Raw genomic sequence first — 15,982 nt, 5'->3', positions numbered from 1 at the left:
CCAGCTTCTGGCGTAAACCTTAATCCACACCTAAAATTAAAGCCAAGCACATGGAAAACTTGGGACGGTTTAATTTTGCAAGTTGTGGTGGAGATGTAGACCATTTCATTATGACTGACCCAGGGGAATCTAAGGTGACCATCTGGCCTCGGGCCACCATTACTGATAGTTGTTTTAATATGCAAATGATCTGTTTTTCAATCTTAATATAATCACCAATGTATTCTCACCAAACAACAGCTCCATGTGCACACATGATAACCACGTTTAGGTTACTCTTCAACATTATACTAGATAATCCCTTTCACTGCACCATCATTTCTGTCAAATGAAACCAAGAGTGGATGTGATTTCTAATTTTAGCGATTGTACACTTTTTTAACATCAACAAACAAGACCAGTCAAAGGCGTTTTTTGTGAACTATTGCTGTATTACTTTGCTGTGCACAAAGATAATGTGAAAATATATTTTTAGTTTTTCTTTAGACAGTCAGCTGATCTTTAGACTTGACAACAGTTGCTCTGGAGCACCGAAAGCCAAAACGGGAGCAGAAAAGTGACGATAAATGATTGAAATTGACACCCCGGCCTATAAAAGAACAAACAAAATATGTATCCCCCAGGTTATAAAAAAAAACTTTGTCTATTGTTTTCTTGCTGCTCATAGTTTGTTGCTTTCAAAATGATATTCTAAAAATATCATTCAAATGTATAATCCTGTACCTACGGGGTAAAGCTTATCAGCTGTTATATTCGGTAATGTGGGTTTTAAGCTATCTAAAGCACAGCTGGACAAACAATGTGCACAGAAATTATTAACACACACAATACTGTTTATGATGTATTGTCTACCAGTGGCACACATTATTCAAATACAAATGTTATTGAATAATAAAATAATGTTGACCCTGCTAGTGTGCATTTGTTGGGTCAAAAGTTAGTGCATTATTTAAATCAGTGTTTCTAAAATGGGGGTACATGTACCCCTAGGGGTATCCGATGGCACTACAGGGGGTACTTGAGAGAGGGTAGAGAGAAGAAAATTAACAAATGAAAGCATTAAAAATATAGAATTTTATAATGTTAATTTTTAGGTAAAAATTATAATTATAATAATGATGATGTAAATTATCTTAATTAGAACATGAACTAAAAATATAAGGGTCAGTCTTGGGTCCCACACCAGGAGGGAGATGACTATGAAATGATAGAAACTATAGAATCTATTAGGAGCCACAAAATACTGTTTCATTCCACTTATTTACAAAATGTGATTATTTAAAATGTTTGTTAACACTCATTCATTCCATCATTATGCTGTATAGTCATTTTTTTTATAGTATTCTGAGCAAAATGTTGTACTCGGACAAAGGGGGTACCTGGATTCAGAAAGAAGAGAAAGGGGAGTACTTGAGTCAATAAAGTTTGAGAATCACTGATTTAAATGATTATTTTTACTTTACATTTATGCTAAAGGTAAACTCCTATAAAAGTGCAAAGTTCCAGAGAAAGAGTAATTAATATACTTAGTATAGAGTTAAATTCTGTGCAAAAGACAAATTCTTTTTCTTTTTTCTTTTTTCCATAGCGGAGCCGCTGGTTGCAAGTGAACGGGAAGCCCAGCTGCTGCTTCTTTAAGTTCAGCCCCAAACTGATGTTTACCAAGGTGCTGAAGGCCCAGCTGTGGGTTTACCTGCGGCCGCTGCAACAGACCTCCACTGTGTATCTTCAGATCCTGCGACTGAAGCCTGTCACTGAGCAGGGCAGCCGCCACATCCGCATCCGATCCCTCAAGATAGAGCTCAACTCAAGGGTCGGCCACTGGCAAAGCATTGACTTTAAGCACGTGTTGCAGAACTGGTTCAAACAGCCACATACTAACTGGGGAATCGACATCAATGCCTTTGATGAGAGCGGCAATGACCTGGCGGTGACCTCACTGCGACCTGGTGAGGAAGGACTGGTAAGGACCGTCAGACCTCTCGGAGCGCAAAGGAAAAAAAATCACTATTTAAAAAATATATAATTACTCAATATAATTATTCCATAGCAGAGACAGCTGCCTGGCTCTGTTCAGTAAATCTGACAATATGACAATGTAAGGATAGACTGGACAGCATCAAAAGATAGAAAAAGGGTCGACTGTTCCTGTGATACATCAGATATAGCAGAGGTGTAAAGAGTACTGATATATCCTACTCAAGTAGAAGTACTGTTCATTCATTGAAATTGTACTCAAGTACAAATAAGTCATACATAAAATACTCAAGTACAAGTAAAAAGTAGCTCAATTAAATAGTACTCAAAGTTATTTTCACCCCATGTTTATTTTTGGTAATAAATCTTGCCACAGTTCCCTACAGCATACAGTCATCATCTCATGTATAAACGTAAAAAGAATGAGAGCAAATCTTGCACAATTGGATCTTAGTTTATTTTCTACAAAGACATCTGTATAAAATAAAAGGTTTGTCAAAAAATTAAAATAACATCAATGAATTCAACTCAAAATAAACTAATTCCCAGGCTCTAAGTATAGCTACATTTATGAACGGAGAAAATAACCAGCATCCAATGCTATTTTGGCGTGGTACATTACGTTTAATCTGGTTGTTGCGCTATGATGATGCATTTGATTGTTGTCTGGTTTTTTCATTTTTTGTAGTTTCACAATGTCCGTTCATCATTTTAACACAAATATACTCAAAAATGTACGAGTACCTATAAAAGCAACTTCAATTGAAAACTCAGCTATAGTCAAACAACTACTACTTTAAAATTAGCATTTTTTTACTATTATTATTATTAAATTCATATGTGGCCGTCATTAGACCTTTTTTCACTTTCATTGCATTGTAATAAGAAAGCAGTTATTAAACCAATCTATCATTTCAAAACTAACTATGGTTTAATATATTGTCTGCACCTAATTATTCTGTCCAACTGCATTTCTTTTGGTAAAAAAACAGGTTTAAAAGCATGAAAAGATACAAAATATGTAGTAACTTACTATATGAGCTCAGGCTCACTTTGATTTGTTTCATTTAAAAAAAAAATGTTACTTACTAAACTACTTCTGTTATTTATTTTGTTATTCAGTGTCAATATATCATGTAGTGTGGCCATCATTGATGTTTTGAAAAAATCTTTAAAATCACTCTAAATCTATTCAGATTTATTTTCAGTTATATTATAGTACTGTATAATATTTCCAAGTATTTCTATTTTTCTTTCCATCATATTATTTATGCAAATCTTGCCCGATGAGGCCCATTTTATGAAATATGATGCAGGGAAAACCTTACATGTCATTGACGCTGGTATGTAACACATTTTGGTTGTGTTCAAATTGAGCATTTACTGAAACACTGTGTGCAAGTATAAACCCCTGAATTACTAAGCCATGGCAGCCTGTAAAATGTCCTATGGCACATCATCAAACTATTTTTATTACTTAAATCACTTAAATGATTTTGTATTAAAGGGACACGTTGTCTTGCTTCTGCACAATGCTTCTCACACACAGAGAGAGAACACAGTGTTCCTCTGGAGGTTCGTTCAAAGGTTTTTACCTTAGGCTGTGCCTCATGTTGAAGTCATGCTTCTGGACCTGCAGTTGTGAGAATGTTCCCAATATACAGTAGCAGCCTGGACATGTCTAGGCCTATTTACTAAGAGTTTTCTTTTAATAACCATAAACCTCTGGGACTGATATAATGGATGGGTTTATCAGATAAGAGTAAATTTCTACCCCAAAGGCAGATTATGTGTGTATCTGCTCAAATTCTCGCATAGGCTGACAGTAACATAACATCAATGTTGAACTAATGTAGGCCACTTATCCCCGTTATGCAACACCAAATATTTACTAAGTGGTTATTGAGGTCAGATCTTCACAACAGATATTAGAGGTCAGCTCTGGTATCTTGGCTAATGAAAGGCTGCCCTCTGAGCACACAGCAGTGTGCAATATTATTCTTTAACACAGGAACTTATCCAAAACACAACAAGCAACTGACTGTCAAACTGTTCCTCAGCCCGATGCACAGAGCCTTAGAAGCATCAAACATTTGCTCCTGAGCCCAGGCGGAATCACTGTAGGGTTGAAAAGGCTTTGTAAAACAAAACGTAAAGCTGTAAAATATTTCATCTGCACTCTATGCCTGATGGCAGGGGTGGACTGGCCATCTGGCATCGTCCCGGTGGGCCGTCGACCCAAAGTGGGCAGGTCCGGTGTGCTACGTGTTTTTTTTTTTTTGACGAGCGAGTGGAGGCAGACATAGCAACAGGTGGCCAACAATGGCTCAAAAGTGGTCAAAAACGTGTCAAGAAAAGAGTGAAAAGTGACTAAAATGGGCCAAAAGCGGTCCAGAGTGGCCAAAAAGTGGACAAATAAAGAGGAGCCAGGTGGTATGTAATGGCAAATGATAGCTTCAATAGGCAAAATGTGGCAAACAATACTGAAAAAGGGTAAAAATGTGGAACAAAAAGAGGCAAAATGTAGGGGAAAAGGAAACGAGTGGTATTTTTTTGGCAAAAGGTAGCTTACTGGGATGAAAAGTGTCCAAAATTTTTTTTAAAAAGACAAAAATTGGATGAAAGTGTCAAAAAAAAATGGGGAAATGGGGAAGGGGTATTTATTGATAACCAGTAGCTAAAGTTGAAAGTTTTGAAAAGAGGCAAAAATGGGACAAAGGAAGTTGCAAAATGGGAGAATGATAGTTAGAATTAAGACATAAAGAGCCTCATGTTGAGCATCACTGACATAATAACAGCTTCTACATGGTGTCCACTGATAATGTAGTGGGCTGGTCTGGACACAAAACACCAGGGCTGAACTGTGGTCCCAGCCCACCACTGCCTGATGGTTAACGATAATGATGAACATCACTTCCTAGTCATGGATCGAATCCAGCATATAGCGTGATCCTTCAGTGTTTGACCACATGAAACATTTACAAATTGACAAATGAATTTCAAGTATTCAGGGTCTTGCATACAAAATAGAAACAGTGTAAAATGTGTTTGCTACTGCTTTGAAGTAAAGACTAAGGACTCTATTCTCCCATGCGCGTAAGTCCATAAAGCAGCGCTGTTTTTGGCTGCGCGCTATTTTCCCCCTGTACTTAAGTCAGTTCATCCCAGTTACGCACTGTGGGTGGAGCAGCCCTGAAATGTGGGTGTTCCCATTCAAATCTGCCCTTGCGCGCATTCTCCGGTGAGCGCAAGTCCTTTTCGTCTTACGCGCTTCTAACCCTGGAATAAGTGCAGTGCCTTGAAATATTATATTGCACTAGAAATATGGACTTACATTTGAAGCCACACAGACTTGTGCGTCGCGCAGCAACAGCTGTGATCACTCAGCTGCTGCTGTGCAATTAATTAAATCTCTGACAGACGCAGACTTCTGTGACTCAACTATTTTCTTACTATGTCCAACGTAAAGTCACAGTTTGATCCACTACAGAGGGAAACATGCTGTCATATGCAGATGAGGATGGACCACAAACTGTTCCCACACATATTTTAATGAGGCTCAGCTCAGGTCGCTTTAAACAATTTATATTTAAAACTGCGTATTATGGAAGCCAATAGTTATGTTTCACTGCAAACATCCCTCTGTATTAAAGCAGGACGCTCTGTGGCCAGGTTATTTCCTCATATGTCCAGCATCTAACTCAGTCACGCTTTACAGCGATGATGATGATGATGATGATGATGATGATGATGATGATGATCAAGGAGAGAGATTTTAACTGTGACTCGGACAGAATGCGGCCGATCCTCAGTCACACTGCAATAATCTGATCAATGATCTGATCAAATCAATCTATTATATTGTTTATCAATGAAGGCGTTTCAAATTATTAATTTTCACTAATTTCAATGACATTTACAGCCCAAAAAAATGACATCACCGCCTCATTCCGACAGACGATCCCAAACTAACGCATAATGTCAAGTTAAAAACTCCATTTGACCGTACAATCATGTTTTGGACTGTGGAGGAAAGGACACGTATTAAATCCAGACATTCATAGAACATACAAACATGTACATGGACCAAACTGCACAGAAAGAAGACTTAGGTCTATCAGTGCTGAGTTTGCATGTGCTCCCCACCTACCACCAGTTAAGAGCTGTAGATGTAGATCAGTGAAGTGTCCCTAAACTGATTAACTCAAAAATGCAGGAATCCAAGTTTTATTAATCCTTGCCCTTACAAACAAAAACATTGCAACCATTAGGGTTAAAAATGCTTCGTGATAAATTAGGGTACACTGAAGTGCTGGAAATAATAAAATAAAGTAAAAAAAACAAGGGTTTGTATTGCGCTTGGGGCCCTAAAACCCTATTTTGCCATCAATGTTCTCTATCTAATTATCATACCCAGGGCTGTGGATGCTTTGTGGAGACTTTATCTAAGCTGACTCAGGGTACACCCTTCACTGGTCAGCGCTCACATACATGCACTTCTACTGTCATTTATATACAAATTAAATGAAATTACATTCTAAATACGATATTTCTGCAAGTGGAGAAAAAGAGAGTGCACTGAAACCTGCAAATCTAAGGAGAATGAGACCACCAGGGCTAAAGGAATAAAACTCATTAGGGGGCACTGCCCAGTGGAAGAAATGATGAGCTGATGATCATGGATTTAGGCCTCAGTAGATCCGTTTCCATTACCCTTGGAAATATGCAAAATAATATAATAAAAACTGGCAATGGAAACACCTGAATTTCGAAAAAAAACAAAAAACGCTCAAGTGTTGCTAAAAAGTTTTTAGGCTTTCATGAAGAGGAATTTCAGATGTTTTGATATTGAAATGTGTTGCAAAAGCGTTATGGAAACACTTTTTCCGCAAACGCGTCATAGAACATGACATACATGGTCACGTCACGTGAGGTACCTGGTCACATGACCACTTCTCGCCGAGAAAACATGGTGCGGCACGTGTAAACAGAAGAGTAGACCGGGACATTTCTTAGCAATATACTTAAAAATTCTTACTGCCACATTAGACGTGAAACCACAAAGGAATACAGAGTTTTATAAGGACCTTTGGAGCATTCGTCTTCCTGCAGCGTAGTCTCGTGGGATCAGATTTCACAGAAGTTAGGAGGCTGCCCAAATCAACCTTCAATGGAAACACGTTTAAAGCGCAATTATACATTCAGAAATATCACTTTTTTGCGAAAATCTGTAATTGAAATTCAGCTAGTGATGACCTCCTGCGTATCTATCTCTAACGTGTTGCTGCGTAATGGACTGGAGTCTACTTCAGGGTGCACCCTACCTGTCCCAAGTCAGCTAAGATAGAGCTAAGGCTCCAGCAGACCTGGAGCAACTCTGAGTGCCACGTTGCCATACCTCACATATCTACCTGCTCCAACACTTGATGTCATCATGCAGCTCAGCAGAAGACCTGATGATGAGCTGTCTTATACAACCAGATGTGGTGGCACAGGGAAGCCTTTATGACATGCTGGATTTGTGCCCTCCAGAGCCAAAGTTAGTATAATCACACCCCTTTTCCACATTATGCTATGATACAAAGTTTGTATAGATTTGAGATGAAGTTTTCTTTTAATAAATCTACACTAAATATTCAAGAATGACAAAAGGAAAATGTATTTCCAGGCATTTGTGTAAATGTATTGAAAATGTACATTTAAACATAATCAGTACATTATAGTGTTGACACCCTTGGCTTAATATTTGGCAGCAGTCACAGCTTCAAGTCCTCTTGGGTTTGTCTCTACAAGCTTGGCCCACCTGGTTTTGGCAGTTTCCTTAAATTAATTTCTGCAGATCATCAATGGTTAGTCAGGTGGGTTATGCAGTGTTAACGGACAACCATTTCTTACTCCTTTGCTATCTTGATTGTGCGCTTTGGGTAATGTTATTGTTGGAAGAACAATTCACCTCCTTAATCTAAATTTCAGAGCAATCTGGGAACATTTTCTTGAATAATCTCTTTAGATTTGGCAGCTATCCCCAGCTTCCCAACAGCATGATGATGCTACCACCATACTTCACAGTAGCGATAGTGTTATTCAGATGGTTAAGCAGTGCAGCTTCTTCTCCAGATATTACGCTTTTAGTTCAGACCAAAAAGTTCTATTTTGTATAGCTATGATTGATCTTCTGAATGGTTCTCCTGTCTCTGCAATGGGACACTGGAGCTGGGACTTAGTCATTGACTTCTTTTTAACCTCTCAGACTAAGGCCTTTTCCCCTTTGTATAATTAGCTTGGTTTAGGTGGCCAGATCTAGACAGGATCCAGGTGGCTCAAACTTTTTCTATTTTCCAATAATCAAAACCACGGTGCTTTTCAGGACCTTTAATGCTGCTAAAAAAAAACGTGTATCTGAAACAAAACTTGCCTAACCTTAATAAAGGCTTCCTAAGATTGCCTCCAAGTGCCTCAGATTGTTTTAAAGAAAGCTATGGTCAATTAGGTTTTAGAGTAATTCAGTAACATAGCAAAATGTGTTAAACACTGTATGGAGTGTTGCGGAGATTTTTAAACACCAGTGGTGGACAAAGTAAAACATCCCATTTTCGTGACGGTGGTTACACTACATCACTGGTAGGGAACCTGTGCCTGTGCCTCATCAGGCACATTCGTTGTCATTCAACATAGATGATGCATGTTTTCTGAGAAATCTCAGCTACAAAAGAGAAGACATTTTTTGCCCTAGGTCAAAGATTTAAAGTGAACAGGAGTGTTCATCTTACTTACTATAAGATTTTTAGCATTATTAGTGTAACAGTGTTCTTGTCATGACAGTGGCAAGAGTCTGTCTTTTTAGCCTCATCGCTAATGCGGCGGTGTACGCCAGTTACCCAGCGGCTCACCCTCCTTTCATCCAACCTTATAGAGCAGGACCAGTACAACAGTGAACCTAACGCTGAACTGTTATTAAATCACCCTTCAGTTGGTTCTATTTCTGGTAAATACACACACGTACACAGAGAAAATAAATAAGCTTAAGTGGCTGCTAAAGGTTTCAGACCCCTGCACTACATCACGTTTGCATTACAAATGACCGAAGTGTCTTTAGTACTAGTATTTACTAATGCAGGGGTTCTCAACTGGTCTCACCCTGGGACCCACATTTTGCCACGGTCATTAAATCGCGACGCAATTTTTTTTTAGAGTTCAACCAACCAAATTTTGTTTTTCAAAAATAGCTGTTGAAAAAACACATATAATCTTTATTAAAAACACAAATCTATACATTTTCCTGTGCAACATGCATTTCACAGCATGCCTGTCAAAAGAAAAGTTTCTTTAAAAATAAAAGGCATATTGAGTATTTATTTATTTTTGACTCGCTGTCCGCAACCCACCCAGTACAGGTCGGCGACCCACTTTTGGGTCCTGACCCACCAGTTGAGAAGTACTGTACTAATGTATAGTTGTTCTCTTCAGATGGGAACCTTCCCTGCAGCCTTTAAAACAGCGGTGGCGAGGCCCCTTCAGAAGATGAACAACTTAGATTTTAATGATTTGAACAATTATCAATATCCAACTTACCAGTTTGAAAAATTTGTTTTTATTCAATTGAATGACTTTTTTAGCTAATTTTAATATTTTTGAAAAGTACCAGTCTGGTTTTAGAGTGAACCACAGAACAGAGACTGCCCTCCTCAATATTTTAAATGACATTAGGTATAACCTGGACACAAAAAGACAGACAGTGCTGGTTCTACTGGACCTCGGCTCAGTGCCGCTTTTGATACCGTAGACAAGGGGTTCTCAACTGGTTTCACCCTGGGACCCACATTTTGCCAAGGGCATTAATTCGCGACCCACTTTTTTTTTTTTTTTTTTTTAATTCTTCAGGCCAAGTTTTGTTTTTCAAAAATAGCTGTTGAAAACACACACATACATAATCTTTTTAAAAACATAAACATGTATTTTCATGTGCAACATGCATTTCACAGCATGCCTGTCAAAAAAAAGTTTTTTCAAAATAAAAGATAAGTCCAACATGAGAGACATTATTTTTTTATTTATTTTTGACCAGCTGTCCGGACCCACCTAGTAATGGTCCGCGACCCACTTTTGGGTCCCAACCCACCAGTTGAGAATAACTGCCATAGACCACACCATTCTTTTAAACAGAGTAAAGCACCTGGTGGGCCTTTCTGGTGCTGTTTCACAAATGGTTTTCATTCTTCCTCACAGACTGGACTTTTATGGTCAGCTTGGATATTTTCTCCTCTAGGGTCCATAAAATAACATGTGGTGTGCCTCAGGGATCAATTTCAGGCCCTGTTTTATTTCATCTGTATATACTCCCCCTTAGTGATGTCATCAGGAGACACCAGTCCAATGGATGCTCTTTTTACCTGTAATTTAGATATCAAATCATTGATGGCAGAAAACTTTCTCCAGCTCAATCAGGACAAAACTGAAGTTTTAGTTCAATCAATCAATCTTTAATCAATCTTTTATTTGTATAGCGCCAAATCATAACCAATGGTATCTCAAGACACTTTACAGTAGAGCAGTCTTAAGGACGGACTCTTCATTTTATGGATACACACGTGCATATATACGTACTGTATATACACATACATATGTATCCCACACCCAACATGAATTCATAGTTCTTGGTCCTGAGGCCCAGAGAGAGAAACTTTTACCTAAACTTCAAACAGCATCTTTGATATATATCATAGTTTGAAGAACACAGCCAGAGTCCGCCCCATTCTCTCTCAGGCCAACACGGAGACGCTAATGCATGCTTTTATCACTAGTCGGATTGACTACTGTAATGTCCTGCTTTCTGGTCTTCCCAAAAAGACTTTTTCATGTTTACAAATATTACAGAATTCAGCAGCACGTGTCCTGTTGAAGACCAGGAGGCAGGAACACATTACACAAATTTTAAAATCACTGCCATTGGCTCCCCGTGTGTTTCAGGATTGATTTTAAGGTTCTCTTACTGGTTTTTAAGTGTCTTAATGGTCTTAAGGCCTTCTTACCTTTCAGAACTACTTTTAACCTATGAACCTTCCCAGGCCCTGAGGTCCTCCGACACTGGCCTCTTAGTAATCCCTACAGTCAGAACATGCACACACGGTGAGGCATTTTCCAGTTTTACGGCCCCCGTCTGTGGAACAGTCTGCCGGAACACCTCAGGGTTGCTGATTGTTATCTTTCATGTTTTTATTGTTCTCTTTTGTTGTTTTAATAGTTTTAGAATTGTTTTTTCATGTTGTTTTTATAGTTTTAGGATTGTTCTTTTATGTTGTTTTTATAGTTTTAGAATTGTTCTTTTATGTTGTTTTTATAGTTTTAGAATTGTTCTTATATGTTGTTTTTATAGTTTTAGGATTGTTTTTTTTATGTGATTTTTATAGTTTTTAGGTTCATCTTTTAGGATTACTATCCCAGTGTTTAATCGGAGGGGGCCCTGGTTTGTGATAACCGTAACATTACAAAATGTTGTTGTGTTTCAATCAAACAAAAACAAAAAAAACACTGCAAACCACTCCACAGAAAGGAGGAATACCATAAAAAACCATCACGAAACATTCCCTGTTTCTACATAATCTAGCTAATAATCACTAGTTAATATGGAATCCCTCTCAGTCTATCTAAAACTTAGAACTCATCATACATGTGAAAAAAAATCCATCTAACCAAAGTGCACCAATGTTTTTACAATCGGTATTAGCTTTTGCATTAAACAAAAAAAAAACATCAAGACAACAACCATATGCACATCCATATCTAACTATACTACAGTCTACTAATCTTGCCCCACAGTTCTTATTAAATTTTGTAGCAAGATCTCAGAAACTGGCTGAGCTGCTAATCTAGAGAGATCAATTTGTCTAAAATGGCAAATACCTAAAAAGTGTGGTATCGGGGTATCACCAGCTTCACAAAAACAACACAGCTCAACCAAATGTTGCTATGAAAAATGGTTGGCATTTTCTCTTTCTGACAGGTCACCCATGTCTCTGCTGTGGTTCTCTTATAACCACCTCTTTCCGTCCTCTCTTCCCCCTGATTCCAGCAGCCGTTCCTGGAGGTGAAAGTACTTGAGACAACCAAACGTTCTCGGAGAAACCTCGGACTGGACTGCGACGAGCACTCCACTGAGTCCCGCTGCTGTCGCTACCCTCTGACTGTGGACTTCGAGGCTTTTGGCTGGGACTGGATCATCGCACCAAAACGCTACAAAGCCAACTACTGCTCTGGCCAGTGCGAGTACATGTTCATGCAGAAGTACCCGCACACCCACCTGGTGCAGCAAGCCAACCCTCGAGGCTCTGCCGGGCCTTGCTGTACCCCAACCAAGATGTCGCCAATTAATATGCTCTACTTCAATGACAAGCAGCAGATCATCCATGGAAAAATTCCAGGGATGGTGGTGGACCGATGTGGCTGCTCTTAGGTCGGTGGAGTAGATACAATCCTTTGTATCGACCACTTTAAAGCACCCAAACCCCTTACGGCGCTCTCCTTCTGCACCAGAACCTAATCCTCTGTACCACATCTCACTTTGGCTCAACCACAGTAGCACCGGGCTGCATTTTCCAGTCACTAAAATAATTCTAATGAAGCATAAATGAAGAATACAACAGTAGTACAGTACGTTAGAAATGGTTTAGGAGGAACATGTGGAGCAACTTCAGGCAGCAGTAAATGGGGCAAAACTATGTTATAGAGTTGGTGTTAGTTTTGTGTGTATGGGTAAAATATTTTTATTGTCAAGTGTCTGGGTTTGTCGAATGAGATGAAAGGAGACTCAGACATTTACAATATTCTAAAGCCATTTTAAGTTTACAGTGAGTTTGGATGGACAGAATTTCATAGAGATGATACAAATGATATTGGCATCCAAGAGACATTTGCAAGGGAGCTTAATCTTTTATTATTATTATTATTATTATTATTATTATTATTATTATTATTACTTTTTTGCAATTCGTTAAGTAAAAACTGGAAAAAGATCAAAACTGAAAAAGTTGCAAACACACACATACAGTATGTGAGGAGTTTCATCCTCTGGAGATACTTTTAGCATAACTCCAAAATGTTGTTTACAGATGTTTAGAAATGTAAATAGTAAAGGAGATATAAAACCAAACCGATTCCCTTTATATATTATATAACACACCAAACCTCTTCACAATGACTTTGATGTTTTATCTGAAATTACAAAATACCTTCAACAAAAAGAGGAAATGGGTTATCATGTGTAAATGAATTATCAAGAGAAAGTGGGCAAAAAAAAAAAAAAGCATCCTTCCTCAGAAACTCGGCTCCACTGTATTCACTCTTAGCTGTAAATATCCAAACAATAGACGTAAATGCACTGTTGTTTGTAACGTGAAGAGGTTTGTGACTGAACAGAATAACAAACAAATCAAAATCCTGGGAGAGAAAACACACACCAGAGTGTCATTAATGTTTAGAAGTTCACTCAGCTGCAGCCTGAGAGAACTGTGAACGAAGAATAAAAAAACAGACGAAAAAAAAACAATGAAGAAAAAAAAAAAAAGATAAAAGCAGGAGTTACATCAGCTTCACCTCCAGCAGTTTTTACCAGCGTGAAACAAACGTCCTATCAGTTGGAACAGCAGTAGTCATATACTGTATGATCTGTTCTTCTGGTTTAAATCAATTCATCACAAATTATTTTACCCGTTTGTACAACATAATAACTAAGGTAAATCACAGCAGAGATAAAATATACAAAAAAAAAAAAGGAATGTAACTCCACTGCTGACTTTAGGTTGGACTCCATGTTTGATTGCATTTTGAAATGCCCCCATCCACCTCAGCCTCGGCGCCATTGTTAAAAAAGAAAATATTGTTAGTGCTTGAACACAGAGTAGATTAGTACGCTTGAAGCTTGTCTTTGTCTCCTGGATGTCAAAGCAAAGATATCCTTTTGTTATAAACGAAAGCACTATGCTGTTGGATAAAGGAAGAGCCTTCAGACATTATATATAAATGATATATGTATATATTAAAAAAAAAGGGGGTACAAAAACCTTTTTTGGGGGCACTCGACCTTACCAACAATAAATTTTGCACTATGGGACGTTCACGGCGTGAGGAGGTAAAGTGTTGTTTGTGTTTTACCAAGCACAAGAGAGCTTGTACAGTATAGGATTAAGATTAAAAAAAAAAAAAAAAACGAATTATTCAAGCTTCTGTTGATATTCCTAAACTAGAGAGGTTATCACTGCTTTCAATACATCACACTTTCCTGACTTTGTCTGAAGCGGGTGCCTGTCCATAGACTCAGACACTGCCATCCCATCTGTAACCTGGACGTACTTGTACCAGCAGCCTGAAAGGCCTCAGCACCCAACCTGGGTGGGAAGTCAAGTGTGTAATAAGTGTCCCGATCAATGAACATAGAATGCTTTAACTGGAAATGTCCCACTCATCCAATTTTAATCTGTTGCCATATTAGAGAGACTTCATTCTTTTGATGTGAACAATGTGTTGAAGGTCTTGCATAGACGTGTTTTTGCCTTTGTGTGTATCTTAAGTGGAGGCACCCATGTATGAATGGGAGGATTATCCAGGGATTGTTAGCCAAAGTAGAGGATGACATGTTGTGTGCTATAACTTCTGTAATTTGCAGGAATATGCTAGAATATTTCAAAGGGAGGAAAAAGATGGATTCAGGGCAGTGGTTGGAATAAAAATTCAACAGGTCAATTGTCTATTTATTAATTTTGATTGCAATGCTTTTCAAAGTTTGTCTACCTCAATTTAGTTTTCTAAACACCTTTATTTGTATAAGGAGAACAAATGTCATTGAGAAGAAAAAAATAATTGTAGGCGCCTCTCCCCACTCAGTCCAAAAATGTAGATGAAAACCACAGGGTGCCCTTGTTCTCAGGTTCAGATTGAGTTATTTTCAGAGTAACTGATGTTAGCGACTCTGGTTATATGTGGTCAAAGGAAAATAAATAGCTGTGTCCACATCTGTGGCTTCACTATGGTCAAAGCTGATGAAAAGTTGCATTTTGAATTGTTGTCTTTGTATACTGGTATGTGTGAGAGTGTTGTTTGTTTATTTGTTTTCCTTATGAATATATGAGAGTAAGAAATCTCTATGTAAATACCCAAATGTTTGCATTTATGATGTTTTGGACAGGTTCACCGCTTCTAACATTTTTCTCACTCTCCCCATTCATTCCTCCACTCTTTGTGTCGTTAAAAATCACCAAACTTTGTAGTTCAATGGTTGTGCATAGGAATAACTGATTTTTTGTTTTTGTTTTGTTGCTTTCGTTGTTTATTTACTGTCATTTTTCTTTTGTACAATAAATCATTTATTTAGCTTATGAGTTTGGCTGGGTGGTGATTTTTTTTTAATTTATTTAGTTTTTTTGTCAGACAAATATGTCTGCATTAATTGCTGTACGTCAAACCAGTTACACACCAGTTAATGGATGGCTTTTTGAAGCCGCTTGAAGTGTTTATTTTTTTTAATTTTTTTATGAGTATTGTACACATGTTGCACATTGTTGCATTGTTTTATCACCTTATACAGATTTTACAGTAAATTGTAAAATACAATAAGAACACAAAGGGTTGAAAATGTGCAAAACTACATAACTTCCTGTTTACAACAGCCATCGTGAGTCCAGTTTGCAACGAAAAGAACACAGAGCTGCACACACACGCACATATTCACACTTGTTTGGTTGTACAACATAAAATAAAAGCAAAACGAGCTTGACGAGCGCAACTAGTCATGCTAATCGCCACAAATAATATTAATTATTCGTTTATATTTACTGCACACGTCATGTCATGTCTGGGGCTCTGTACAAGTTAAAATCCCTGGTTCATTTTTACAAGCAGTTTTTGATGTGAGTTTCTACACTGGGATGGAGCGTGTCATCACAGTGACTATGGGACACAGAATCTTGAGGAGAGTTACGTCAGAGAAGTAAAGAAATGGCAGCATGCATTCAAC

At 38.1% G+C, this 15,982-nt stretch overlaps 1 protein-coding gene across 1 annotated transcript in view; it reads left to right on the top strand.

Moving 5' to 3' along the window:
• gdf11 (growth differentiation factor 11) overlaps nucleotides 1-15,344 on the top strand; it is a 29,777-nt gene extending 14,433 nt beyond the window's left edge. The window contains exons 3-4 of the mRNA XM_028446212.1: nucleotides 1,589-1,963; nucleotides 12,050-15,344. Coding sequence (XP_028302013.1) covers nucleotides 1,589-1,963; nucleotides 12,050-12,427 — 753 coding nt within the window. The 3' untranslated portion in view covers nucleotides 12,428-15,344. The remainder of the gene's footprint in view (nucleotides 1-1,588; nucleotides 1,964-12,049) is intronic.
• The last annotated feature ends 638 nt before the right edge of the window (nucleotides 15,345-15,982 follow it).

Source organism: Gouania willdenowi, chromosome 5 (assembly GCF_900634775.1).
Source record: "Gouania willdenowi chromosome 5, fGouWil2.1, whole genome shotgun sequence".
NCBI classification, from domain to species: domain Eukaryota; kingdom Metazoa; phylum Chordata; class Actinopteri; order Blenniiformes; family Gobiesocidae; genus Gouania; species Gouania willdenowi.
Note: the sequence above shows the minus strand (reverse complement) of the source record. Positions and strands in the feature narration are given on the sequence as shown.